General features: G+C 37.3%; 1 protein-coding gene across 3 annotated transcripts in view; it reads left to right on the top strand.

Annotated features, from left to right (window-relative positions):
* The window catches only part of TNIP3 (TNFAIP3 interacting protein 3), a 117,655-nt gene that overhangs the window by 60,421 nt on the left and 30,766 nt on the right, over positions 1-26,468 (top strand). For 2 of the 3 annotated variants that reach the window (XM_057502581.1, XM_036922991.2), the window contains exons 3-9: positions 6,301-6,384; positions 9,614-9,694; positions 12,121-12,186; positions 13,606-13,737; positions 15,740-15,868; positions 20,183-20,302; positions 23,086-23,211. In XM_057502581.1, coding sequence (XP_057358564.1) covers positions 6,301-6,384; positions 9,614-9,694; positions 12,121-12,186; positions 13,606-13,737; positions 15,740-15,868; positions 20,183-20,302; positions 23,086-23,211 — 738 coding nt within the window. Of the gene's footprint in view, positions 1-6,078; positions 6,385-8,443; positions 8,520-9,613; positions 9,695-12,120; positions 12,187-13,605; positions 13,738-15,739; positions 15,869-20,182; positions 20,303-23,085; positions 23,212-26,468 lie in introns of those variants that run through there. The other variant, XM_057502582.1, reaches the window with a different exon arrangement.

Raw genomic sequence — 26,468 nt, 5'->3', positions numbered from 1 at the left:
ATAGATTCTTTCTCTCTCCTCTTTTCTATCAGTTGTTTATGGGATAAGTTTTTATGCCTGGATTCTGACTTTTTCTCTAACATTTTGTTATGAAAATTTCATATAGCAAAGTTGAAAGGATTTTATGATGTATACCCATATGTCCCCTGCTAACATTTTACCCTGCTTGTTAACCACATATCTATCCATCTACTCACTCGTCTTCTCATGCGTCAGTCCATGTTAGATTCTGAGGCATTTCAAAATAATTTGCACAGAAGGAAATAGCTTTGACAAATTTGCAAAATATATTCTTTTCTGAAACACTAGCTTTTGCAATTCAAAGCTTTGTCTTTCAAGATGGTCCCTAGAGTTTGGAGAGTATTTCGAAATTCAGAGCTGATCAGAGGCTGTTTTACCCATTGCAATCTATGGCAAACTTAATCAGGCCTGAGGCAAAAGATATCCTAGGGAGCAAAGACAGGATTAGTCACAAGAAACAAAGAGCAATGTGTCTTTGGAGGGTCATCAGTAAATACTTCAAGATATTAATTTATCCCATAAGATGTAATATAGCACTATGAAAAAGTAGAAAATGTTATGGAGGACCACATTTATGCCTTTCAAAAATTTCCCACAGCATGTTAATTATTTATATTATTTTTGTATCAAATATTAATGAATATTAGAAAGGAAAATGTAAAGGGGGTTTTGTGTAGAGGCAAAAAAAGGATCAATGACATAACCAAAATAGGAAAGGGTGAAATACTTACTTATAAGGTGAATAAAAGGAAATAGATTGAAACAGAACAACTTTTAAAAAATGGGCTGATACTCTTATACTTCAACTTTTCTGACTTGAAGGCAAAACATATGACTTTGCATAACGCTGCGGTCCTTCTCTGCTGGGCTTAACTGAAAAGCAGAGGTGTGCTATGATTTCCTACTGAAGATTCATACATAAACAGATTCACTCAGTAAAATGTGTTGTATTACTATTCATACTCTTAAGGTACTATGTTAGTTCCCAGTGCTTAAGTGATAAATATTGGCTCTACCTTCAAGAAGCTTACAGCCTCACAGGAAAGAAAGGTATGTAAAATGAATGACTGGTTTACCTTATATGCTGCAACTGGTGCTTCACAAAGCACCCTGGGATCACAAAGGAGGCAATAACTGGGCTGTGGAGAACCAGGGGAGCCTTCAAAGAGGGGCTCATTCTAGCTGGGTCAGATTGTTTACTGATTTGTGCTGTGCTGAGACATCCTCAGACGTGGAAATTTCATAAAGTCTGCAGTTTCCTAAAGACCACTGACTAGTCAGCAAAAGCCAATTTGTCCTGTTACGTATGTGTTATGCTCTGAAATCTCAAAGCACATGGTGGAAACAGAGTATAAGCAGTATCTGTATATTGTATGGGAGAATCGCTTCAAAGTTCCAACCTGGACGGACACAAGCGTATATCCTCCATGAAGCTGTGGCACGTGGGACACCCCTCTCGCCTGAAACTTCTAATCCAAGCCCAGATTTGGGGTAAGAAAGAGAGGTGATTTACAAGTTGAAGTTTCAGATCTTGAGATCTTTTGTAACCCTTTGAGAAGATATTTGATTCAGGAACATTGTAGATTAGTTTTGGGAGGGGATATGTGTCTCAGCACTGTGTGTACATGTGTTGGCACTAAAATAATTGGCACTGTTTTAGGTTTGAGAAATACGGAATGAGCACAGCAGACAAATATTGTTATAGAGTTTATATTCCAATGGTGAGAAGCAATAAACAGAAGAAAAACATGTAGTGCATTATATACAGTGATATGGAAAAGCATAGCAGGAAAGGCAGATAGAAAGTGCTAGGCTAGAGAGAAAATTTAAATAGGCATGCCAGGTAAGGACTCAATAAACAAGTAACATTTTCTCAATTATTTTCTGAAGGTGAGGAGGCAATCCAAGTGGACTTCTAGTGGAAAGATAGTTCTAGGCAGAGAGAACAGAAAGTGTGCAGGACACATTCATGGACCAGCAGTGTGACCAGGACACCCAGCAGAGTGAGCAAATGAGAGGACACAGAAATAGGTCACAGAAGCACAGTCTCGAGTGTGTTGGACCTTGTGGGCCACTCTGGTGGAGTCCTGCTTCCACTTGGAGTGAGATGAAAAGCCACTGAATGTTTTGAGCTGAGGAATGGTGTGAAATGACATATTTTTAAAGATTCACAGTGGCTACTATGTTGATAATAGAAGGGGGAAGGAGCAAGAGTGGAAGCAGGGAGGCCATTAGGTTACTGCAATTATCTGGGTAAGAGATGATGGTGGCTTGGTTAGTCCAAATATGTTAGGTATCTTGCCCAAGGTCACAAAACTAGTACATGATGGAGCTAGGATTTGACATGAGATACCAGCTACTGCTGGATATTAAGAATTTTCAGATGAATAATACCAGGAAGCAAATATTAAAGTTTCCACTTTGAAAAAGTTATAAAAAGGTGTGTTTATTTCACCTTGCCACTCTCTCATTAAGTTAGGAAGTCTCTAGGCTTTTGTGGCAATATACTGCTTGCTTCTGTGTACATATATTCAAAGCATCCACACAACGTTCAGATATATTGGATACAGGCTGTGAGAGAAAGAGGAATCAAGGATGACTCCAAGGTTTTTAGCCAGGAGCATGAAAGTCATCTTTGACTGTGATGGGGAAGGTCAGAAAATAGGTTTTAGAGAAGGAGGAGGTGCCCACTAGGCATACAAATAGAGATGGCGAGGAAGTTACTAACATGAAAGTCTAAGTGGCCCATTCTGAGTGCCCCAGGTGAAAGGATGGCTAAATATTTTGATTACCATGAACTCCTAAGTATTTTGAATATTACTTTTGATAATGTCTATTAATTGGTATTGCAGTTGTCAGGCTCACTGATTATTACATAATGCACATTTCCAGGTATACTTTTACTAAAAAGCCACTTTGATCATGTTATTCCTTTGCTCTGGGTTTAGTAGCTCCCCATGGCCTATTCAATAATGTCAAATTTTCTTAATCTGAAATTTAAGGCCCTTCACAATTAGCTCCAAGTCAACTTTAGATATACATGAGCCTGGGTTGTTAGCATCCTTCATACTTAGGTTTGTCCTCTGTTCCTTTTAAATTGCTCCACTTACAGTAGTTTATCTCACCTTCTCCATCTGTCAAAATCCTTTCTACCCTTCAAGGCCCAGGAGAAACTTCAACTCCTTCCATAACTATTAAAACTGAAAACGAGCTCCCTCTGAATTCCTACAGGCAGATACACATGGTGTGAGTATGCAGATGCATATGTGTGAGTGTGTCTGTGTGTTAACTTCACTGCAAGCAGGGGCCTTTGCTTATTTTTCTTTGGAGCCAACTCAATGCCAGGTGCATAATAAGTGAAACAAATGATTGAGGGCCCTTTCCTTTTGTCATATTATTTGTTGTATAAATAGGTTGATCGATAGGTCTCTATCTTTAAGGTCAGATTATTATTAATATCTAAGCTCTTATATGCATTATTACAATAGCAAGAAAGACACTTTTGGCCCCCTAGGAAGAGGACACTATTACTCTACTCGTTTTATAAATCTTGAGCCTTAGAGGCCTGAGCATGATGTACAGAGTCACAAGCAGTGAGTGGTAGCGCTGAGATATGAAACTACATGGCCTCACTCTAGCGTGGCTGCTGGGTACTCTCTCGCCTAAGTAGATGGCGCATTCACTTAAATATTCATGCAAATCAATTCAGGAAGCAAGGAGGTTTTCAACCCTTATTTTGAAAAGATAGTAAGGAAAGAGACATGTTTATTTTACCTCCAAGAATTTATAGAAATGTAATGACCTGTCTTGGCTAGTTTTGAGAGAGTTATCAACTCAAATGGTAGTTACAGACCAGTGACTGGTCCTTTCCTTCACCAGTACTTCTCTTTGTTAATTATTTTCTGCTCTATTTTTGTCGCTTGAGCAATGTGGACTCTTCAAAATCACCTTGGAAACATGGAGTGACCTGTCTGTTTCTCTGGGAGTTATGGCAGCTAGTAAGATTTCTCATGAAACAAAGCTTGAGTAAAAGTCATACTCTGAAAGGACATAGCTCTCACATGTGAGAGCGGGAGAGGTGAGGTGGGGAAGTCATGTATGGCAGAGAATATCCAGCTCCTTCCTAGCACTGACCTAGTGCAAGTTCCCTGTTCCTCAAGTGAAACTTGGGGCTCTCCAGAAGAATTACGGTTCATTCATAAATCACCACATGCTCTCTGGAGCTAATAGAGAACTTGTTTAGTATGAAACTGCATAGCAGAAGAGGCAAAGGAATTGTATGACAAATACAAAGGCGTGGGATTTCTGGTCCATAGAAGCCATTATACCACAGTGATGCAATGAGTGTGCAACAGGGGACCATCAGTACAGAGGAGACCCTAAAACAACAAAGCCGAGCATAGCACTTCCTGGCAGGAAAGTACTCTTTCAGACTACTTCCCTAGGTCACTATTACCACATCCACTAGGTTATTTTTACCTAATACACAGATAAGGCTGGTGGGAACCTTAAACTATATATAATTACATTGTATGTGTGTGCTTTTATCTGTGTGTTTGGAAGGAAAGCATTTTTATATTATAGAATTTTTTTTTCTTTTTTGATGAGCAAGTTTTAGTGTTAATGAAGTGTCAGTCTCTAGGAGATCTCTGCTTATATCCTCTAAAATAAGATCATATGTGAGTCATAAGTCTTACTTTTAGAACTCTGAACAATTTAATTCCCACCTGTACTTTTAGATATTGCCTTGAGGAAATGCCACCTCCATTTCACTTAGCGTACTCCCAAAACAGACCAAGAAACTAGCAGAAAGTAAAACCACAAACACACACATACAGCAGAAAGCCTGTAAAGTTGGTATATTCAATTTGTTCATTCAGCAAAATGTGTTGAACACCTGCTCCATGCCATGGTACTGAGGCTAACGAGTTGAACATTCACACACAAACATTTAAATAAGCTATTGTAAATGCTACAGAAAGCATTCTGCTTGGTTGGTTAGAGTCAAATGATGTCAGGGGTCAAGAGAGGCATTAGCTAGGTTTTTCAGGTCCCCGGTTGGAGAGGGGTCTGCTCCCCGCAGAGAGCACACCACGTGTTAGGGCGTAGGACTCATTTCAGGAAACAGGGAATTCAATATGCTGGAGCATAGGAAGAGTCGGAGAGTGGTAGAAAATATGAAGGAGAAAAGGGAGAACCAAGTCTTGGCCAACCATTATTACCTTTTCAGGAGTTTGGTTTTCAGGAGTATTAGGATTTATCCCACTTACATGTAACCATCTCATTAGAAAATCTGAAGAAAAATGTAAATTAAGTGATTGACTGCAAATTCTTTTCTCATTTCAGCAACACTTGCTTGCTTTCCTGTATTTGCACCTCGTCTTTTGCTGCTCCTCGTCCATGCCCAGAATGAGGTCTTCTGCGCCACCATGACTCAGTTGTGTAGCTCCAGGCATCCATCTTCCCAGGCTTTCATCTGTACTACCTGACTAGTGGTCCATTACCTCAATGACCTGTAAAATAACAAGTCAACTAATTAGGGCTGAAATGTTAGTGCAAAAAAAGATTTAACTGCAAATGGGTTATGGAGAAAATCTGGATTTGACCTCTGGAAAAGACAGTCTTAAACAAGAGAAAGAATATAGAAGATTAGCTTTGTAAACAATGCCCATTCTCTTTTTAATAAATTTTCTCCTGTTGTTTCATAGGAATTAGTAGAACTTATAGAATTATGTATAACTCATTAAAGTTCCACAAGGCTCAACTCCGGCCTAGAATGCACTGCCAGAAAATTTTGCCTTAAGGGAAGCAAGGAACCAAGCTGTCAAAAAGTCAACAGTTACCTAATTGCTCTGGGAAATACAATGAAGTTATGGCAGTTAGGCTACTGAGCAAAGACTTGGTTTGCCCAGGCTTTCTGTGGTAACTTCCTCCTCCACTGGGAGAAGCTGCCAGTAAAGGAAGAATGACAATTTACATACCCTAGCAAGGCTAATCTGCCTCCCGACTTAGTCACAGCCTGCCTACTTGAGACATCCTGGGAAATCCCTATTTGGAAGAGAAGAAATGTTAAAGTCACAGTTGTGCTTATAACCTTATTCTCTGCAATTCACATACAGAGTCACTTCTGTTCATTTTTAATGAAACACTTTTGCCTGTTGCTGTTACTTTCTGTCATGAGTTAACTGTGTGGTCTTCTAAAAACTTTGTATATTTGGTCTCACTTTAAAAGACACTGTAAGAGCCATTTTCTTCCTTTTTTTCTTTCCACTTTCCAAGTCTCCAGGAAAACCAGATCGCATGGCACATTGCATACAGGGCACAACCATGAGCACTGAGGAACGTTCCACGGAGCAGACAGAGGTAAGAACACCTTCATAGGGGAAGAACTGACCATTTCTAGCATTGAGAGCATTTCCAATGGTTAGCTATGCAATAATTAATAAGAGTGGATTAGATATTTTTGCTAGTTTGCTTTCTTTGACTAAAATCTGCTCTACATTTTTCAACAATGTTATTAAACAAGGAAGAATATCTGGGTGATTGTCACTATTTCCTTGGACTCTTCTGAGCTATGTTTCTTCTTTTACAAAGTAAGATTAAATCCTTTTCAAATTCCTTTTAGCAACCCAGTTCTATGGGTGATATGTTTTGGTGTTGATTTAGAAGAATTTGGTTCAATGTAAAATTTGGAAAGAATATTATGTTGTCATGATTGAAAATAGAACATATTATAGCAATAGCATATCCATAATAAAACATATATATATATATATATAATTACAAATATATATATATATATATATATATATACACACACACACAATGAACCGCATAGTTTTGTTTGGTTATTGATTACTGCAACAGATGTTTACTAAGTAAATCAGTGAATGAATAAAAGTGCTTTCTTAAATTTTTTTTTTAGAAATAGCCAAGGTGTAATGGAAACTACGTGGAACACTTGTGTTCATTTAAGTATTTAATTTAGCAGAGTCAGAACTTTAGAAGTTGATCTGGGTGTGGTGGTGAATGACAAAGAAATGCCCAGATACTTTGAACACAGATTACACTGTATGTATTTGTGAGGCCCTTAGTGTAATTGTTAGGCCCTTAGTAGAACCAATGACTGAAAATCTTTATATTTATTGCAATATCAGATACCTGATTGGCAACCAGAAAGCAAAGCGAATATAAATGAAAAGGTTTCACAAAACCTTGTGTTTGAAGGATTCCACTTCATTTTAATACACACCTGAGACATATGAACTGTGGTAAAATGTTGATTCATCTCCAAAGACACCCCTGGTGATGCATTTATGGCTTACAAGCCATTCTTATTACTGTGTGCTTTTCTCTCTCTCTCTTGCAGATTTATTACCTAGCTGTTCAGAACTCTCATTTATAAAATAAACATCAAGGGTTATTTCTAGAGAAAATTATATATGATATAAAGAAAAAGCACACTATTCAATTGCTCTTAATATGAATTCCCAGATGGCAGGGTCATACAAATGTTTGCTAGTCAGACTTTTTGTCTACATCACAAATAGAAGACTTTTTGAGGACCTCAAATCCCTGTTCCCAAGCATGTTCTGGAATGGGAAAAACTTGAACTTTAGTATAAATCATGTTAACCTGTGAAATGTACTGAAAATAGAGATGAGAAAAATAGGTGGACACAAAGGATTTTTAGGGCAGAGAAACTATTCTGTATGATACTATAGTGGTACATATATGTCATTCTACATTTGTCAAAACTCATAGAATGTACAACACAAGAATGAAGCCTAATCTAAACTATGGATTTGGGTGATATGTCAATGTAGGTTCATCAATTGTAACAAATGCACCTCACTGGTGAAAGATGTTAGTAATGGGTACGCATGTGTGGGGATAGCAGGTATGTGATAAATACCTGTATCTTCCACTCAGTCTTGATGTAAACTTAAAACTGCTTTAAAAAATAAAGCCTATTAAAAAAGGAAATGGGTGTTTAATGGCTACTTGATCAGAAATTCTGTTGCGGCGTTCAGAGTGCCCTATATGTAGAAGCTCCCCCTGATGACTCTGGTGCGCTGCTGTGGTGAGAACCACTGGTCTGGACCCAGCTGCACTGTGCCTCTGTTTTGTTGAGCTCTGAGCACACTAGGTAGGTTGGCTCAGCATTTTCCAGATCAAAGGTGCCTAATATTTAGTCTGTTCTGATCCAGAGTGAGTTCAGTTTCTTAGAAGTCTTCTTAAGAAAGGGAAAGCCCAATTGTAAGAGCCAACATCAACATCACCTGGATTTTGATGTTATTTCTGGCAATCAGCCAAACCAGCTTCTTGAGGTCAGAAACAGGTATAATTATTCTGAATTTATTGACTCACAGAAGAATGTCTCTTTTAAAATGTGGTCTTAATTATACATGAATCTGAATAGGAAGAAGTTAAGAAAACTGAGAACAGCATCTATAGAGATGTAAAATATCAACCCTAAAACATTGAGTGAGACATAGGTAAGTAGTAAAAAGATAGAAAAATAGTTTTATAAATCATCTGTAATGAGCAAAGTCCCTGAAATCCCATGATGGTTGCAAAAGAACATTTCCTGTAAATGTTTCTGGCAAAGGCCGACACATTTTGAAAATATTTCTTAATTGTTCTTGAATATCTTTAAGCAATTTCGTGGTCCACAGTAAGTGCTGAGCCTGACACTGAATGGCATATTTAGGGACTACCCTCATCACACAATTCTTTGTCTTATATGACTCAGTGATGACATGGGAACAAAACTATTGCATTAAAATAGAGAAAACAGCACTTAGGTGAGCTTTGTTGGTGGTCAGTTTAGATAAGTGGCAGTCAGTTTTCAGAGCTTTAATGCTTTCTTTAAATCAATACCCCCAATGCTAAAAGAGACAAAACAAAGCCTGAAAAGAAAGGTTAACTTTTTCACTGTGCCAATGATGTATTATTAATCCAAATTTGTAACCTCTTGGGTTTATTCAATGGGCTGGTTATGATTACACAGGACTGGATAATCTCTGCCAGCCTCTTAAACATAACTGTATGATGGTCACTGAGGTAATTTACTGTTTTAGGATCTGTCTGCTGTCTTTTAGATGGATGTGGTGGTCTTTTTTTCTTGATGCTTCTGTAATTCCTCTGACTTTTGCCAGGGCCACTTTCAAATTGTGGCCACATCCACAAAAATAACTTTTTAGAAATGTTTGCTATGTAAATACCTACAATGTGTCCATGAAACTGAGCCGATATCTACGAGCATTATATTCTGAATTTTCAATTTTTTTTGGAAACATGATTGAAATTGAAACTCATGAAATCCCAATTTGTTAGTTGCCTATTGTATAGATACATTTATAATTTACTAGATAATTGTTTTGATAATTAATTCACATAAAGGATTCTAAAATATAAAGTTTATTCATAAACAGGCCTCTGTGAAGGACTACGGTGTTAGGATTATTACTGTTAGAATAAGATATTTTTATAAATCACAGCACAAGATTAGCCAAATGCATGGAGTTTGTGAAGCACAGCGTTGCTCCTGTTTATTTTATAGACTATTTTGTGTCACTTTTTTTTTTAGGGTGCTCAATCATCATGCAGAAAGAACTTGACAGATTCTCTAGAACAAAAGATAAAGTGCTTGGAAAAACAGAGAAAAGAGGTAATGTTTTAAAAGCAAATGTTTGTTTCTTATTCACCTACATTTCTCTTTGTCAGTGTTTGTGCACATGAATGAAAACATGAGAAAGTCATAAATCTAATAATTATAATCATAATTTTCTCAAAACTTAGATGTTTTCTCCACATGGACCATGTGAGCTTATCACCTGTGCCCTTTATGCCTTGCAACTTGACATACCTTGAAATTCAAACTGTCAGAAGGCTTTAAGTATAGTAATTTAGGTGCTATGACTCCATACATTGGGCATCTGACCACACAGGGGTTAAGGAACATTATCATAAAACATGTTTGTTCTTAAAATATTGTTGGGAATGTGATGGATATTTTCAGTTCTGTTTTTCTGAGTTTAATGAATGTTAGAACATCTTTATTCTTCTTGACAGAGAAAAAGAGGAGAAAAGTGTAACAAGTTTAGCACTGTACATATTGGCAACTTTTTTATTCCTTTTCCAAACCATTCTATATGTTGTATCTTACATGTTCTTTTCTATGGTGCCTTCTGCAACTTTTTGATACTGCAAAAAATATGCCCTTCTGGAAAATTACTGAACTATAGCAGAGTAATGTTACTTTAGCATAGAAATGTTAATCCCTAAAATGTCAACAGATCAGGTATCTTTGTATAATAATACTATACAGTCTTATACTAAATAGGCATCTATTTACAGATAACTTACCTAACAACTGCTTGCTTCTCTAGATTAGATATTTTATTTTGTAATTAGAAGAAAGACCTACTATTTTTTAGTCATTGTGACTATCTTCTCAATATCTGTCATATTGCTAAGGTTGGGGTTTCTCTTAGTGTAGGAAGTAGCAGACTTCCCTTGCAAGAAAAATAATGCACACGTCATAATGTTTTTCCTCCCTTCCATCTAGTGCATGGTTTTAAACCTTCCAAATTATTTGAAGCCTGATTTATTTCTAAATATTGTCTTATGACAGAACTATTATTCCTTGAAAATCAGTACTTTCAGAGGTGATATTATCCATTTATTGAGTATATATTACAAATCATGAGTTTATTTTTTTTTTTTATTTTTTATTAAGGTATCATTGATAAACAATCTTATGAAGGTTTCACATGAGCAAGATTGTGGTTATTACAAATTCACCCACATTATCAAGTCCCCCCACACACATACACCCTTTTGCAGTCACTGTCCATCAGCATAGTACGATGCTACCAAAAAACTACTTGTCTTCTCTGTGCTATACCGCCTTCCCTGTGACCCCTCTACTTTATGTGTGCTAATCATAATACCCCTTAGTCCCCTCTCCCTCCCTCCCCACTCACCCTTCCCAATCTCTCCCCTTTGGTAACTGCTAGTCTTTTCTTGGCATCTGTGAGTCTGCTGCTATTTTGTTCCTTCAGTTTTGCTTTGTTGTTATACTTCACATTTGGTACTTGTCTTTCTCTGCCTGGCTTATTTCACTGAGCATAATACCCTCTAGCTCCATCCATGTTGTTGCAAATGGTAGGATTTGTTTTCTTCTTATGGCTGAATAATACTCCATTGGGCATGTGAACCACATCTTCTTTATTCATTCATCTACTGATGGACACTTAATTTGCTTCCATATCTTGGCTATTGTAAATAGTGCTGTGATAAACATAGGGGTGCAAATGTCTTTTTGAATCTGGGATCTTGTTTTCTTCGAGTAAATTCCTAGGAACGGAATACCTGGGTCAAATGGTATTTCTATTTTTAGTTTTTTGAGGAACATCCATATTGCTCTCCACAATGGTTAAACTAATTTACATTCCCACCAACAGTGTAGGAGGGTTCCCCTTTCTCCACATCATTGCCAGCATTTGTTGTTCCTTATCTTTTGGATATGAGTTTATTTTTAAAAGCATAATACTGCAAGCAAATGATTATCAGTTAATGGGATTTGGAGCTTGTTATTATATATTCTGCTTTTAAAAAGCTGGGATAAGTAGTCCATTATAATAATCAATGTAAGCATACTGAACAATATGGAAAGGCTTGAAAAAATATCCTTCATATGTTAATACATCTTACAGGAAACTATCATTACTTGGAATTTTTTAACCAGATTTTGGTTGGATTAAACAAAGAAGATGAAAATTCAAATGACTAAGCAAAGTTAAAAGTTACTAACTAACTGTTCAGTTGACTGTTCAGTTAATAAACTGTTCAACTGCCCATAAACATGCTGGCCTTAAGATATATACCCAAGAGTATATAGTTTTTCATATGTAAACCTGTTAGGAAAAGGTGAGTGTGTGTTTAATTAAAGCCCTAACAGAACTTGAAAGGAATACTGTCTTCACCCATAGCTTCCAAAATCTTAGTAACCTCAGTAATGGATTTCATTTTGGCCAAATTTCCAAATGGGTAGAAACCCTTTGTTGATTTACCAAATTTAAATAATTTCAGCTCCTGGAAGTTAATCAGCAATGGGATCAGCACTTTAGAAGTATGAAAGAGTCATATGAAAGAAAGGTAAACACCTCTCTCTGTTGGGTATTTGTTTTAAATCAATAAGCTGGGGGAGCCAGCTGTGTGTAGATTCTCACTGATTTCAGCTGACAGATTTGTGGGTAGTCAACTGTTGAAAAATAAATGTGGGGCATGGTACTGAGTGTAATATTTGCCTCTTGGTACTGAAGATTAATGAACGATATAGTGAATTGTCTTGAGCAGGGCAAATGAAAGGAACTAAAGGTACAAAATTAGCGTGTAGTGATGACCTTGGAGTTCTTGTGCACATCACAGCTCACAGAGTATCCTGGCCTCTGCTTTGTTACTAGGAGCTATAAACACACAAGGCTGTAACTGAAGTGAAAGGTGGTTTGAAGTTCATATTGTTTCATGCAAGGCTACTGCCCTAATTCTTTCATGAGAGAGTATAAACCATTTTCCACAGATAAAGAAACAAACCGTTTTGATGGTGAACATGTGAGGGAATATGGGGCAACCTGTCTTCTCTCTAAAGCATGTTATCTGTTAAGAAGATTTTGCTTGGTGGAGAAGTAATTTTTTGGACAAAATAGAATTTAATAGGTAAAAGTTAATTTTAAAATTTAAATTTTGTGTTCAAAAAGAGAAAAAAGAGAAAGTAAATTCCCCTAAATAATTCATAATTAAGAAACTTGACCGCAAGTTTGTAACACCCCAGTCCTGAGCTCTTCTTCCCCATTTGAACTCAGAAGTATTACATTTAGGAAGTGCAGGATAATGTTCCCACTACACCAGGCCACGGTCAGGCCAACTTGTTACATTCAGCCTAGGGCAGCTTTTGGGTCCATCTCCAAATTCTAAACAATAGTGGTCCCTGAGTAAAAGAGCCACATCCTTGAATGGCTTGCATAGTCAAGAGGAGTTGGACTCAACAGCGGGTCTAACGCGCACTTCTGATGAAGCGCCCTCTCTAAGGCTTCTCTCACCTGGCGGTTGCCGCTCTGAAAACGAATTCGGCATTTAGACCAGGTCAAGCACTGTAGGTTACCGATGAACAAAGGCCGCGTCAGTGTTTCTCTGTAGGCACATTCGCTTGCCCTCTAGCCTCCTGCCCTTTTCAGGATCAGACAAGGCACTTCTGGAGAGTTGAGAATAGAATGAGCAGCCTAGAAGCGTCCCTTTCTAAGGTCTAAATTTTCATCCCTTTGGAAGTGGTGTGTGGTTTGGGCAACGAGGGATTGGGCTGTAGGCTGTTGGGGTGTTTGTTTTTTCAGGTAGAGGAAGCTCCTTTTTAAATGCAAATATTGTGATCTTTGTTAGGGGCGGTGGCACGGGGACGTCCTCCTTGGGGGACGCCCTGAAGTTGGGGAGTCTGGCCCTTAGCAGGGGCTGGGAATCAATCCCGGGCTGTGCTGCCTCCAGGGGAGGTTATGTGCAATCGTCCGTGAACGGCTTCTTCAGGTCGCCGAGCTGAAAACGAAACTGGGCGCGGCAGGAAGACTCCAGGGCATGCTGGAGACGGAGCGGCAGCAGAGGCGGAGCGAGAGCGAGCGGCAGCGCGACCAGACTCGGGAGCGGCTGCGACGCGAGGAGGTGGGCGCGGCCCGGGCGCCGTCCCCAGGCCTCGGGGCCGCGGCCGGCCACCGGCTGCCTTCGGGAGCCTGTCTTTTCAGTAACATCAACCCCCTGCTGAGCGGGCACCGAAGTGCGAGGGCCGCGGGCAGGCGAGTCCCCAGGGCCACCCATCAGGACCGCCTCTCAGACCCGGGGAAGGCGGTGCTCTGCCCGCTTCCTCCTCCGTTGCCCGAATTTGCTGGGTTCTATGAGCAGAGAGCACTTTCCCATAGCTTGTGATATCGTTATAGGGCATTTCAGCTTGGGAGAAAATTAATTTTTTTCTTTTTCTTTTACTCCTATCTATTATTTTTGTTACATGTTCATAATAATATGACAGTACCTTGTATTTGTACAGCTGCTTTTTTTTCCTAGTTTTACAAAAGGTATTGCTGTGTAATCATAAAAATAGAACATTTGAAAAAGTACTTCACCCTCATTATCTGATTTAATGTTCTCAGCCCACCTGTGAGGAAGACAGTGTTTTGGCCATTTTAGAAATGAGAAAGCTGAGATGTAAAGAGGTCACAAGACTTGCCAACGTTACTGACATAGCAACTGGGAAATGGGACTTGAAGCCAGTCTCCAGGTTCTAGGGCTCCTTTAACCCCCACTGAGAAATGGTGGCAACTGAGGTGACAGCTTCTCCTAAAATATACTCTTGGGTTTACTTTAAGTTACAAGACTTCATGGATATTGTAGACAATGGAAGGAAAACTTAAGTTCTTAGGGCCTCATTTTTTTAGATACGTTAAGAAAAAAAAGAACTGTAAATGTTTTCAGGTGAAGTCTTGTGACTGATACTACAAGGCACTGGCTGTGTTTTTAAAGTGTGCACAAATCTTAGCACAGTGTCTAAAAATCAGTGCAGACAACATCAGTCCAGGTTTTCTTATCTTGCTAAGGATATCTTTGTGAGAGACAGAGGAAAACAAACAAGGCTTAGCAACTCCCTTTTGGCCGTGTAGTAGTCCTTTCCCTTTCCATTTACTCCCTGACCAGGAATCATAGCAATTTTTCCCTCATGTATTTGGTACCGCTTTCTAGTTGAAATAATTTTCTCTTAGGTTATGCAAAATTAGAAAATGATTGATTCATTTTTGAAGTGTTTAAGCCCATCCTATTTAGATAAAAGCAAATATTTTTACTTTTAAGGAAAACAAATCACCCAGAGTAGATTTCTTAAATCTAATTACTGTATTAGGAAATATTAATTACTAGGACAACATACTTTAACATATATATTAGCTATTTTCTCATCTTGATTTACATAAATTCTGGAATATTTTTAACTAGGTAAAACTTTCCATCTCATTAAAAATCCAATTCATGCCACTAAAAGTTCACTATCTAGAATATAAAATTTAAGTGAGAACACAGATGTTGTCTGAATCCAGAGCCTGTGAGTGTCTAAGCAACTATCTTTGCTTCAGTCATTTCAATCATGGGACTCTTTCAAGATGCTCTGAAACATGGAGCAGTAATGGCAGTTGGACAAGTTGATCTCTTCCTTTTAAAATAATCACAATACAGTGTGCTCTGAGTACTTATCTGTAGTGAAGGGTCTTATTTGCTTGAAATTTTATCCTCTTCTCTCCAGTCCAGCATGATGCAGGATCAGGCTTTGACATATTTAGTATTTTTTTATTGCAACAATATATATTTTTTGTCTTTAGAACATTCAGTCACTTTTACTGAAGAATCACTTACCCATCCCTTTGTAGCAGTACTTAAGTGGAAACCCATTTGACCCTTGAAAGTGAGGATTGGGAATTTTGATACCTTTTTCTGGGGTCACCAAACTTAGCATACAGAATAAAAGAAAGATTTTTTCTGTCCTAACCCTGACCTCCACTCAGAGAATATTGCTGAAATGGAATGTTATGTGAAAATCTAGTAAGTTCTGTTTTTATTGTATTTCAGTATTCCTACACTAACATCTCATTGATTTTGATTTTTGTTTTCTTGTTCTTTACTACAGAAGGAAAAGGAGAACCTAAATAAAGAACTACATGAATTGAAGAAGGAAAACAAGCTTTTGAAGGAAAAAAATGCTCTCTCAAACAGGAAGAAGGAACATTATGAATGTGAGATAAAACGCCTCAACAAGGTATCAGGCCTAGTCAAGCTGGGGAGATCAAATGAGGGGTCCCTGTACGAAGAGCACATTCCTGACTGAGAGTCACAACAAAACCTCCTGCGCGCGTGGTGGCTCCCAGTCATGGGGGCCTGTGCAGGAGCCCCTTTGTAATTTTGTAATTCACTCTTATCTGCTGCTCTCAGCCGTACTCGGTGAAGGAGGCTGTAGGGAATTCATATTCCTGCAAAGAATCATCATGAAAAAGAGAAATTAAGAGAGATTATAGAAGACAGTAAGAACAATTTTTTAGTTCAAAGAACCACAAAAAGCAAGTGGGCGTCGCATATCTCTTTGTCAACCACAGAAGTTTCCTGAGGAAACAGGCTGCTCTTTAAAATCATCACCAGGAGCTGAGTGTGATGCGGGCTCTTTGGAAGCATGTTAAATGCCAAAGCGAGGATGGCGAGGGTGCCTTCCTTGAGAATGATCCTAAAACTCACCTTCAATGGGGGGTGGAGGGGAGTAGGTCTATTAGGAGGAAAACACAAGTGGTTTAAAACCTTTGTTCTGATTTAACTATTCAGACGGGCCACCTGTGAGTTGCTGCAAAGGATGATGCTTCATTGTTGCATGTGTGTGCCTGTGTGTCTGTGTGAGTTTTATGACCTAATAGCTTAATTTTCTGGGGAAAGTGCTGACTTACTCAGGGAAAAAATTAAATCCTTTGCTGTTGACTTTTCCAAGAGTCTTATCACAAGTAAACCATAGGAATACTTGTAGAATTTAGTTAAATTGAGACACTCATTTCTCAAGCTAGACATTTCTTGACCAAAGTAACAGTATTCTTCCAACACAAGAGTAGGTGATTGGCCTTGAAAACATACTCAATGCCTGCATTTTGGAATGTGTGCAATCTTGTAGTTAATTAGTGTTGAGGTGACATTTAAAGATACCCCAAATGTTAAGAATGTGCCTGCATTGTTGACAGGGTGCTTTACAAATGCAATGCTATATTTGATCTGTGTGTGGGACACATTATTATTCAGGAGAAAAATGGGAAAGTAGAGAATGACTTCATAAACAATGTACTTCTCTATCCTCTAAGAGAGAAAAACAACTTTCAGAGAAACAAATTCAGGGCAAATGAATTTTCCCTTCTATTCTCTGTTGGAAATTCTCCACAAATGACGTAGAGAAACTAACATTAATTGGGCTTATGTTTGAAATGTCTCCCATTCCTGATGTATTGTTTGATAAATTTTCTTCATTCTCTAATTCATTTCTCTAAATGAAAGCATGAGGATATAAAGCCTGTAGAAATTAGAACAGCTGAGAACTCTGATTTTTCTCATGTCCATGTGCACCCTTCATTTTTGTGTATCTGTATTTATAGTCAACAGAAATTTTTTTATTTGTAAAAATTCTATAACTCTTTTGATTATAATCATATCTCAATGAGAAAAATTAATTTGAGTAAAATTCAGTTCTTCACACAAATATCACCTCAGAGAAGATTTTCCTGGCTATCTTCATTGAAATTAAATAATCCAGCTCTACTGTTTCATATTTTAATTTTTCCTTAGAATTTATTTCTATCTAATATATGCTTACCTAATGTCTCACATTGACTAGTTTATTTATTTCCTGACTTCCAATCTTGATTGTAAGCCCCACAGAGGTAAGATTTTTTAAGCCCTACCTCTATCAGGCATGGCAGACACAGTGTTGAGGGCGTACACCACTTTTAGTAGTGGCCCGTTATTATGTTTAATTTCTCTTAAAATCAGAAGATGAAAAAGAACTTTTAGGCTGAAAAAAATTTCAATATTAACATATTCATCTTTATAAGAATGCAGTTATGAAATATAACATATATACTTATTTGGAGGAAAGGACTCATAAAAACAACAGTCATAATGCGGCCCTGGATTTTCCTATTTTGTTTACTGTTGTACTCAAGTGCTTAGGATAGGGCCTGCCTTGCTCACAGTATGTTCTTAAATATTTGTTGAATGGGTGAATCAATGAATTAATTGTTAGCTAGTACATAATATGTTCAATAGTTAATTCTGGCACTGGGATTCATACTTCAACAGGCATGTCATATTACTTATGAGTAGTAAGGAAAATTAAAAGGGTGCTTCAAGCCAGAAATAATTTCCCACATCTCTACCTTAAATTGTCACTTAAAAAAACATAAATATAAAGTGATGAGCAATGAAAAGAGCTTTTTTTCTCATTTAATGCATGAATTAGAATCATGAAATTTAAGAAATTATTCTATTTTGCACAATAAATTTTTCTTTTTTTTTTTCTTTCTATCACCATAGTAAATAGAAGTTATTAAAAATGTTGATTTGGGGAGCTGATGGTGCACACTGTCCATCACAGCATGGAATCTGGGGTCCACCCTACTTGCACAAGCCAGCTGCCTGCCTGCCCATTCACTCAGCAGAAATTTGTAGCATGTCAGATTAGTAATTAGCATATGGTTGTCAGAAGTTCACACAACTGTGTATGCTCTGTATAATTGAGTAATTCAACTTTATGGCTTTGAAGGAAATACCCACAGGCATTGTTTCATGAAGTTCTTGAAGAGAAGCCAGATGTTTAACCAAAGTGAGAAATTACCTGAGGGTAGTTAGCCAGTGCCACCCATGGGCAAAATTGATTTGTCTGACATCTCAGCACTGTGAGATGGGTAGAACTGTTAACAGTGTATCTGTGCAGATGGTAAATTACTATTCTAGAATGGGTTAGCAGATGTTTGTTCAAGGAAGTTGGAAAGCCCCAAGATGGAATGAATATCTATTAGACTCACTTTTCATTTGTGACTCATTTGCAAAATTTCTAGAAGTGTGAATAGCATGAAAGGTAGACCAGGAAATTCAAATATAACAAGACCTACAAAAAGAGTCTATTCATAGGTGTAGGGTATGGAACCAGCATATTTGATTGTCTTAACTCATTTGGTTACTCCACCCTAGATTCTCTACAACTACAAGACATTTTTAAAAATTGTAACTATTATGATACTTCCTAGAACTTTGTAGCTTCAAAACAAATTCACAAAACATTCATTACTAAACAACTTTTGTTGTTTCTTCAACTTCTTGGAGGAAGAAAAAAGTTCTTGTTTCTCTTACACCTTCCTTATAATGACATTTTGACTGAACTAGACAGTATCCAGAGACCATAAGACATTCTACTAGGTAATTCGTAGTCTGTGTACACATATTGAAGACCATAAGTTTGATTCGCTTTTCCTACCTTTATGGCCATATTGTATAGTAATTCAGGGAAGTGAGTTATTAATAGTATCATCAAACATCACTGAAGCTACTAAAAAACACAGAGGAAGTGAATTCTTGGAACTCTGCAAGTGAACCTTTTCTGTTTGTATAGAGGACTCATTTAATAGTGAGCAAGTAGTCATTTTGTGTGTGGGCTCTGAGATCACACCAGGATGAGGTATGTTGTGTCACCATCTTTGGCAGCCATTTTAATGAACTCATCCTGAACCAAGGTGTTCAGCATAGAGGCAGTGGCTTTCAGGTGATCTGACCAAGTGTAGGCTATGTCAGGACATCATGGGCTAGTAAGGACGGTGATCATCTTGGCAAATCTAAGTCTATTTCCTTTATCTCCTCACCCCACTGTGAAAACCCCAAGTTGTACTGGATGACAGGAAAGCAGAGCATTCTCTCTACCTTGTAGTGAGTTAATGGATATTTTATTGGAGAACGAATATGGCAGGCTAAGCTAGGTCATGGTTTGCTGAGGAGGACAGGGCAGAAAAGCAAGCATATGACAGATCTAACAGAGAGCGAATCAGCATAGGCTCACATTTCTGTGGGTTGCCCCCTCTCCTATGGCTCTATAGCAGAATATTACTCAAATATCATCTGGACCAGCAGCACCAGTTTTTGAGGACTACAAGTTCTCAAGCTCGGTGCCCAGGTCTACTGATTCAGGATGATAGTTCAGATTAAGAAAGACTCACATTGCTTTTTTCATTTGTGTGATAGATATTCTTGAGTAACCCTTACAACTTGGAATTCTGAGAGGAAAAATTAAATTCAGTGATTCTGAATAAATGTTTCTGACTTGCCACTTTAAAGACTTCTGGCAAAACACTTTTTTCCCAGTATTATTACTATAGCAATAGTGCTATATTACTATTTCCACTGTAAATCAGAGCCCACTTCATTGGAAACATATACTTAATTTGAATATATTGGTCTTAAAGTATTTTAAAATAATAACTTTAGATGATGGTAACAGTTATAGAGGAGTTCCTATGATGTGGTAACTCAGTTCACAGTGTGCTTATCTTATAAACAGGCTCTCCAGGATGCCTTAAAAATCGAGTGTTCTTCATTTCCTGAGAACTGTTTGGGCAAGTTTGAAATGGAGTGCAACCATGAGCAGATGAGAACAGAAATGGAAGTTCTCAAACAACAGGTGAGAAGCTGAAAGTGGCAGGATCATGTGGAGAATGGAGGGCTCGTTATTCTTGTTCCTTTCGACGTTTTTAGAAGTCTTGCTGTTCAAAATGTGTCAAAGGCTTTGCATTTGTTTTCATTAGAATTATCTAATTTTAGAGCTTGATAGGAGAATACAGATTAGATAGCCCAATTCAAACTTTATAAAAGAGGGAATTCAGTTTCAGATGCATTAATATGGCTTGCCAAGATCATGCAGTTAAGAGAAGGCCATACTAATTAACCTTTTGGTGCTATTCTGTTAGCACTGGATCTAGAAAGTTTCATATAGACATAATTTATTTTTAAAACACTGTTAATCCAGACTCTGGACTTTCTCAGAAAGTAGTAGCAGCTGGGCTATTATTCTGTAGCTGTCGACCTCCAGGCCTTTGAACACAAAGGACAGTTTTAAAGGGAATACTCTGCAGTGATCATAATCACTGAAGAGCCAGATCTGCTATCCACCCACATGGATGGATGGCACCACCTAGCAGTTTTCTGATGCACTCACCCAACTCACTCAGCCTCACTCCCTGTTGCTGAGTGGACAGCAAGAGTACAGGATGCCCTCTCTAAGCCTCTGCATGTGGCAGCAACACAGGGATGGGGGAAATAGGACATCCTAAACTACTTGGGTCTAAATTTAGTTCAGCTAACGAGGTGGTATAGCTGAGGGGCCTCCATGCATATCATATCTCTTTTACTGTGAGAGCTTAAATAAACTCATGTAGGTAAAGCCTCGAACACTTCATGCAATCTCAACAAATACAGGATACATATAAGAATTCCTATCTCCAAAGCACACATTGTTAGTAATATATTAGTGGTGGGGGAGAGAATATCATAGAACAAAGGGCTGAAAAGTATTATTTTTCTGATGTCCATGAGTACAATTTGTTGGCTATTTTGTTCTGAGCAAGTGCCAATTACAAAGATTCTTGATGAAATACACATAAAGAATTGAGCAATTGTGTTATTATTGTTTACTCTATTGTTATTACTTCTTATAGATATATCTAAAAAATTCAGAGCACCTGATGATAAAATTAGATTTTTCTCTTCTGTCCACTCCATTTGAATAATCCACTTCATTACATTCAGGATCAAATATATAGCTTAAAAATAAACCTATGATGAGAATAAGGGTAGTACTGAGAGTGTTAAAGCTCTGCCAAATTCTCAACCCCTAAGTATTGGCACTCACCAGGATTCCTCTGAAAAAAGTCCTGCTTATGTCCAGACACTTGAATCATCTTTGATGCTCTCATATAATGTACACCACATGCAAGAGAGTCACTCTTATACACAGAGTTTGTAGTCATGGTTTACCTCATGTTTGATACAGACAATGACAGATATTCTTTTTTCCAATATCCCAAGAGTAGACCAGAATCCATCTCCTTAGATTTTATGTGGCTTTTTTGATAACTTTCTACATACACATTTTAACCCTGCACATTTCTCATGGGGCATGCACAATCATTATGTTACCAAGTGCTAAGTGAAACATTAAAGAATTAAAATTCACAGAGAAATTGAGCCAGAATCTTGGCCACCAGACTAAAGCAATGATATCACTATCAGTGTTGTTTCATAAAAAGTGTTCCCTTATGATCAGATGGACTTCTCCTGTTTTAGTTGCCTTTGGTAATTGTTTACAGAGCATTAGTTTGACTGTGTCTGGAACTGAACCTCAGCTCTCAAGCAGAAACAAAATAAAAAACAAAACATCAACTTGGCTGGGTGTAGTCCCCTGCTTCTGGTAAATAAAACCTTAAAATGAAAAATGTGTATTTGCATCTAGATCTATATAAAATGTTTAATTTCATCCTATTACATTTTGTTATGTTATTACTGACTTAAAATTGGTAAACTTCTAGTTAAAATGTGTTGCACTTTTGGTGATGAAGATGCAATGTGCGTTAGTATTAATAGACAGAAAACTATTAGGTTCCAGTGTAAGTTGTGATTTAAATCATGATCCTCAGAGGAATACCTTTGCTTCATTCCCTAAGCTTCATTTGTTATCATAAGTCTACCTATAGAGTCAGTCAACACTATGCCAATTAAATACAATAATAATGAAATCTGTTTTTCTTTTTTATTTGATTACTTCTCTGGAAGATTTGGAATGTCTCTTGAGAGTAGTTTCACTAAAACATAACTTTTTTTGGAGGGGACATACCCCCAAAATTACTGGGGCAACATTCATGAATACTTTTAGCAGTTATACTTTGCTTTTCCACAGACATGAGCCTTTCATTTCTATTTTGTGTCCAACTTATAATTTATATTTGGAAACTGGCATGTGAATAGTGCGTTTGCTTCACCTCTATCATCAGTAAACTGTCTTTTAGTACTTCAAGCAGTATTCATACATCAAAGCCTTGTGTTGGGAATATATGACTTGCTCCAAAAGAGTGACCCTTAACACTAGACTGGAGAGCTCATCACAGTAATGGAATATGCAGCAGAATAATGGGTGAGGGAAATTTTTTCAAAATATCATGTTATTACTTTGCTTCTGAATTCTTGATACATACTCAAGGAGGAAAAAGTTGAGAACTGCCAGTCTAAAGAAAGCAAAAGATAAAATTGTAGTCATATCTGTTAGGGTGGAGTCCCACAAAGAAGAAGTATTTATAGGAAGAAGATAGGAATGACTCAGATTGGACAAATCTGTAGAAACCTCTTCCAAAATTATTTAAACTGCCTAAGGGAAAAGGAAGCTAACAATAACAGCAAGTTAATATTTCCTAGGTACAAATATATGAAGAAGACTTCCAAAAGGAACGATCAGACCGAGAAAGACTTAATCAAGAGAAAGAAGAGCTACAGCAAATTAATCAAATGTCGCAATCCCAGTTGAACAAGCTGAATTCCCAGGTACGCATCAAAAACAAAATAATCTTTGCCAGCACATCTGAATTTTTTAATTTTCTCATTTCAAAAAATATCAAAATGTTTTGGCTTCTCTTAATTGACATTGATTTTTCTTTTGAGAGGTTAGCACCTGGAATGAAATCATTCTTAAACAATCCTGTAAGGACATGAAAATGACTGGTGATTTCTTTAACTTAAATATATTAAGGAGTTACCCAAGAAATTGGATTCCAATGTCTTTTGTAAAATCCAGTTCTTTTGATCTTTTTCTCATAATGTTTATCTTGGTAGCATGGAGGTTGAACTACGTAGTACTCAAATTCAAATCTGAAACACTCCAGCACAGTGAAGTTGCTTCTAATTGTCATTTTTGTTGAAGGGCTGTGTCAGAATGTTCCTGTCTTCCAAAAATATATGTATTTCCTAATATCATTTATATGTCTGGTGAAACTGAGAATATGTTCAGTGGGTTCCCAGATTAAATTTATGTAACTGGAGCACTCTCAAGGAAGCCAGATAATCTCAGCCAGTTTATTGAAACAGAATTTATTGAATGTAAGCATTCTAATATTAAGTATTAAAAATGGACTTAGGAAGTTTCCATAATAGGTAAATAATGATGTTAATGAAGAAAGTGTAGCTAACACAATTTTGGCTTAAGAAAAGAAAATAAACCACAACATTTTTGATTTGCAATATCATGCAATGTCTTTGAATGAATAGGAAATTGTTATGGGACATGCTGTGATAGCTCTAGAGCTTCAGGATTCTTAGTCTGAGAAGACATTTTAAACTATTCATCATCCCCTTCTTCCTAATACAAAGTATACTGTAAATTTAATTTATTCTCTGATGTTTTTTCAAGAATTAACTTAAATTCCCAATTGTATGGAAAAATTATTTAGAACCATTTCTTTTCTAAGAAATTGGAAAGAGTAAAATAGTGGTAAACATATAAGAAAATGCTTTCCTGAAAATAATTCATGCAACTCTCAATTTTTCTGTCTTACATGTGAAATCTTTCAATTTTTCTGTCTTACATCTGAAGCTGCCTTAGTTTCTTTTAAGTTGGCACTGCAAAGATTATTTCTTGTCATGTTTTAAGTTTATTTGTTCTATTACATTAAGTTCAGACGATGGCAAATTAGCATCTAAGACTGGCAGTGTCCTCATGGTTCTAGTTTTGGCACAACCAGGAACACATAACCGTCTGCTCACTCAGCACATGATTTTTTGATTCCAGTGTCATCTGTAATCTAAGTCTCAATTGATATCAACAAAATAAATCTATCATCTAAATACAGTATGGTACAATTGTGCTTATGAACTATGGGACAATCCTAGTAATATCTTAAGATTATCAGATTTTTCTCTAATATAATGATATTTCAAGCATTTATTTTTCAAAAGTCTCATTGATTCTGGCAAAAGGATGATGGAACCCACAAGAAGATGTAGTAGATGGTTTAACAACCTTTGTTTAATGTATTAACAGGAGATTAAATGTCATGATATAACAGAATTGGCATTGTCTTATCTGATTCTTGTATTACTTGTGGTGTAATTGGACCAATGGACCAAAAAGCAATTTTTAGGTCAAATTGTTCTGGCATTGGTTGCTTATTCATCAGAGTTTATTCATTCTGTCACTGAGGACATTTTAAGCCAGTGGCTGTTAAAGTTGGCAGTGTGGCGAAATGAAAGTATCCTTAGGGACACTTAAGAGTCAGAGGAATTTAGGGGTAGAAACCTGGTGTTCCTGCCTGCTTTGGCAATTGGTGATGGCCTTGAACAAGTTATTCAACTTTTCTGTTCTTCCTTTTCTTCATCTGTAAAATGGCACTGGACTAGATCATCTCTCAGATGGTTCTTTCAAGTCTAAAACCTCTGTCTGGAAAAATAGGTTACTCTACCCTCCTCAGTATACTCACCTGCAAAATATAGGTGGTATCGATCAGGATTTCAAAAAATTGTTCTCAGGGTTAAGTGAAAGAAGTCTATTCCAAAACATCTCACTTAGGACATAACTTACAAGTATTTCATAAATGACTTTAGTCTATTAGAAGGGGGAATTTTTAATAATTTCATTCGGTTGCATAATTAGTATGCCACATTCAGTTCTTTATAATCTAATTTTGATGCTTTCTGTCTGCAAGGCATCCCTGTTATGCTGTGAGGGAATAAAACATGATCCTTGCTATTAAAAGACTCACAATATAATGAGGGGTACATATATATATATATATATATATATATATATATATATATATAGATGTGAAATTTGCAGATTCTATATTTGTGAACTTGCTCATTCGCTAAAATTTATTCATGACCCCCAAATCAATACTCATGTCACCTTCAAGGTCATTTGTGAGCACATGTAGAGCATCAAAACATGAGCTGCCTGACACGCTTGCTGACTCCTTTGCTAAGGTGCAACAAAGTGGTGCTCTGCCTTCCTCTTCAGCTCTCATATCATAAAAAAGTATCCTTTTCATAGTCTATATAGTGCCATAGTGTTCACATTTTTATGCTTTTTGTTGGTGGTTTCATTGTTTAAAGTGTCCTCCAAGCATCATGCTATAGTGTTATCTCATGTTCCTAAGCATAGGAAGGCTACGACATGCCTAACAGAAAAGTCGTGTTAGATAAGCTTCATTCAGGGTGTGATTGGCCATGAGTTCAATGTTAATGGGTCAACAATATTTATTAAATAAGGTGTCTTTAATACAAACACATGTAAAACAAAATTATGTATTGACCAGTCAACCAAACTGTATGACCAGAGGCTCCTAAGAACCTAACCCTGCCCTTCCTCACAAGCAGTGGGTTCAGTGTTTGCTACTGCTGTGTCCACAGTGACTTTATAGAACAGAGCTACTGGGAATAATGAGAACTGACTGTACACAGTAAACACTGGACTATAAAAAAAGCACATAGTAAATGTATAATGCTAAAGGGGAAGACCAAGCAAGGAGAAAACAATTCCGATAGGTGATACTTGGGAAAGTATCTTCCAGCAGGGGACAACTGGTCATATGGCTTATGGGGATGTGCAACATGAGGTGTTGGGAGGACAGCAGCATGGTGAGAGTCAAAGGAAAACCAGCTTTCTCTAGAAGTGTCCTCAGATGTTGAGGAATTCCAGGCAGGGAGTCCTCCTAGGTGCTAGGTAGATGACTGTGCTGGATGAGGTTGGGCCTTAACCAATGGGAAGCCATGAAGTATAGCAGTTACTCAGCATCTCATGTCCCAGAGTC

The sequence above is a fragment of the Manis pentadactyla genome, chromosome 5 (assembly GCF_030020395.1).
Source record: "Manis pentadactyla isolate mManPen7 chromosome 5, mManPen7.hap1, whole genome shotgun sequence".
In the NCBI taxonomy this organism is placed as follows: domain Eukaryota; kingdom Metazoa; phylum Chordata; class Mammalia; order Pholidota; family Manidae; genus Manis; species Manis pentadactyla.
Note: the sequence above shows the minus strand (reverse complement) of the source record. Positions and strands in the feature narration are given on the sequence as shown.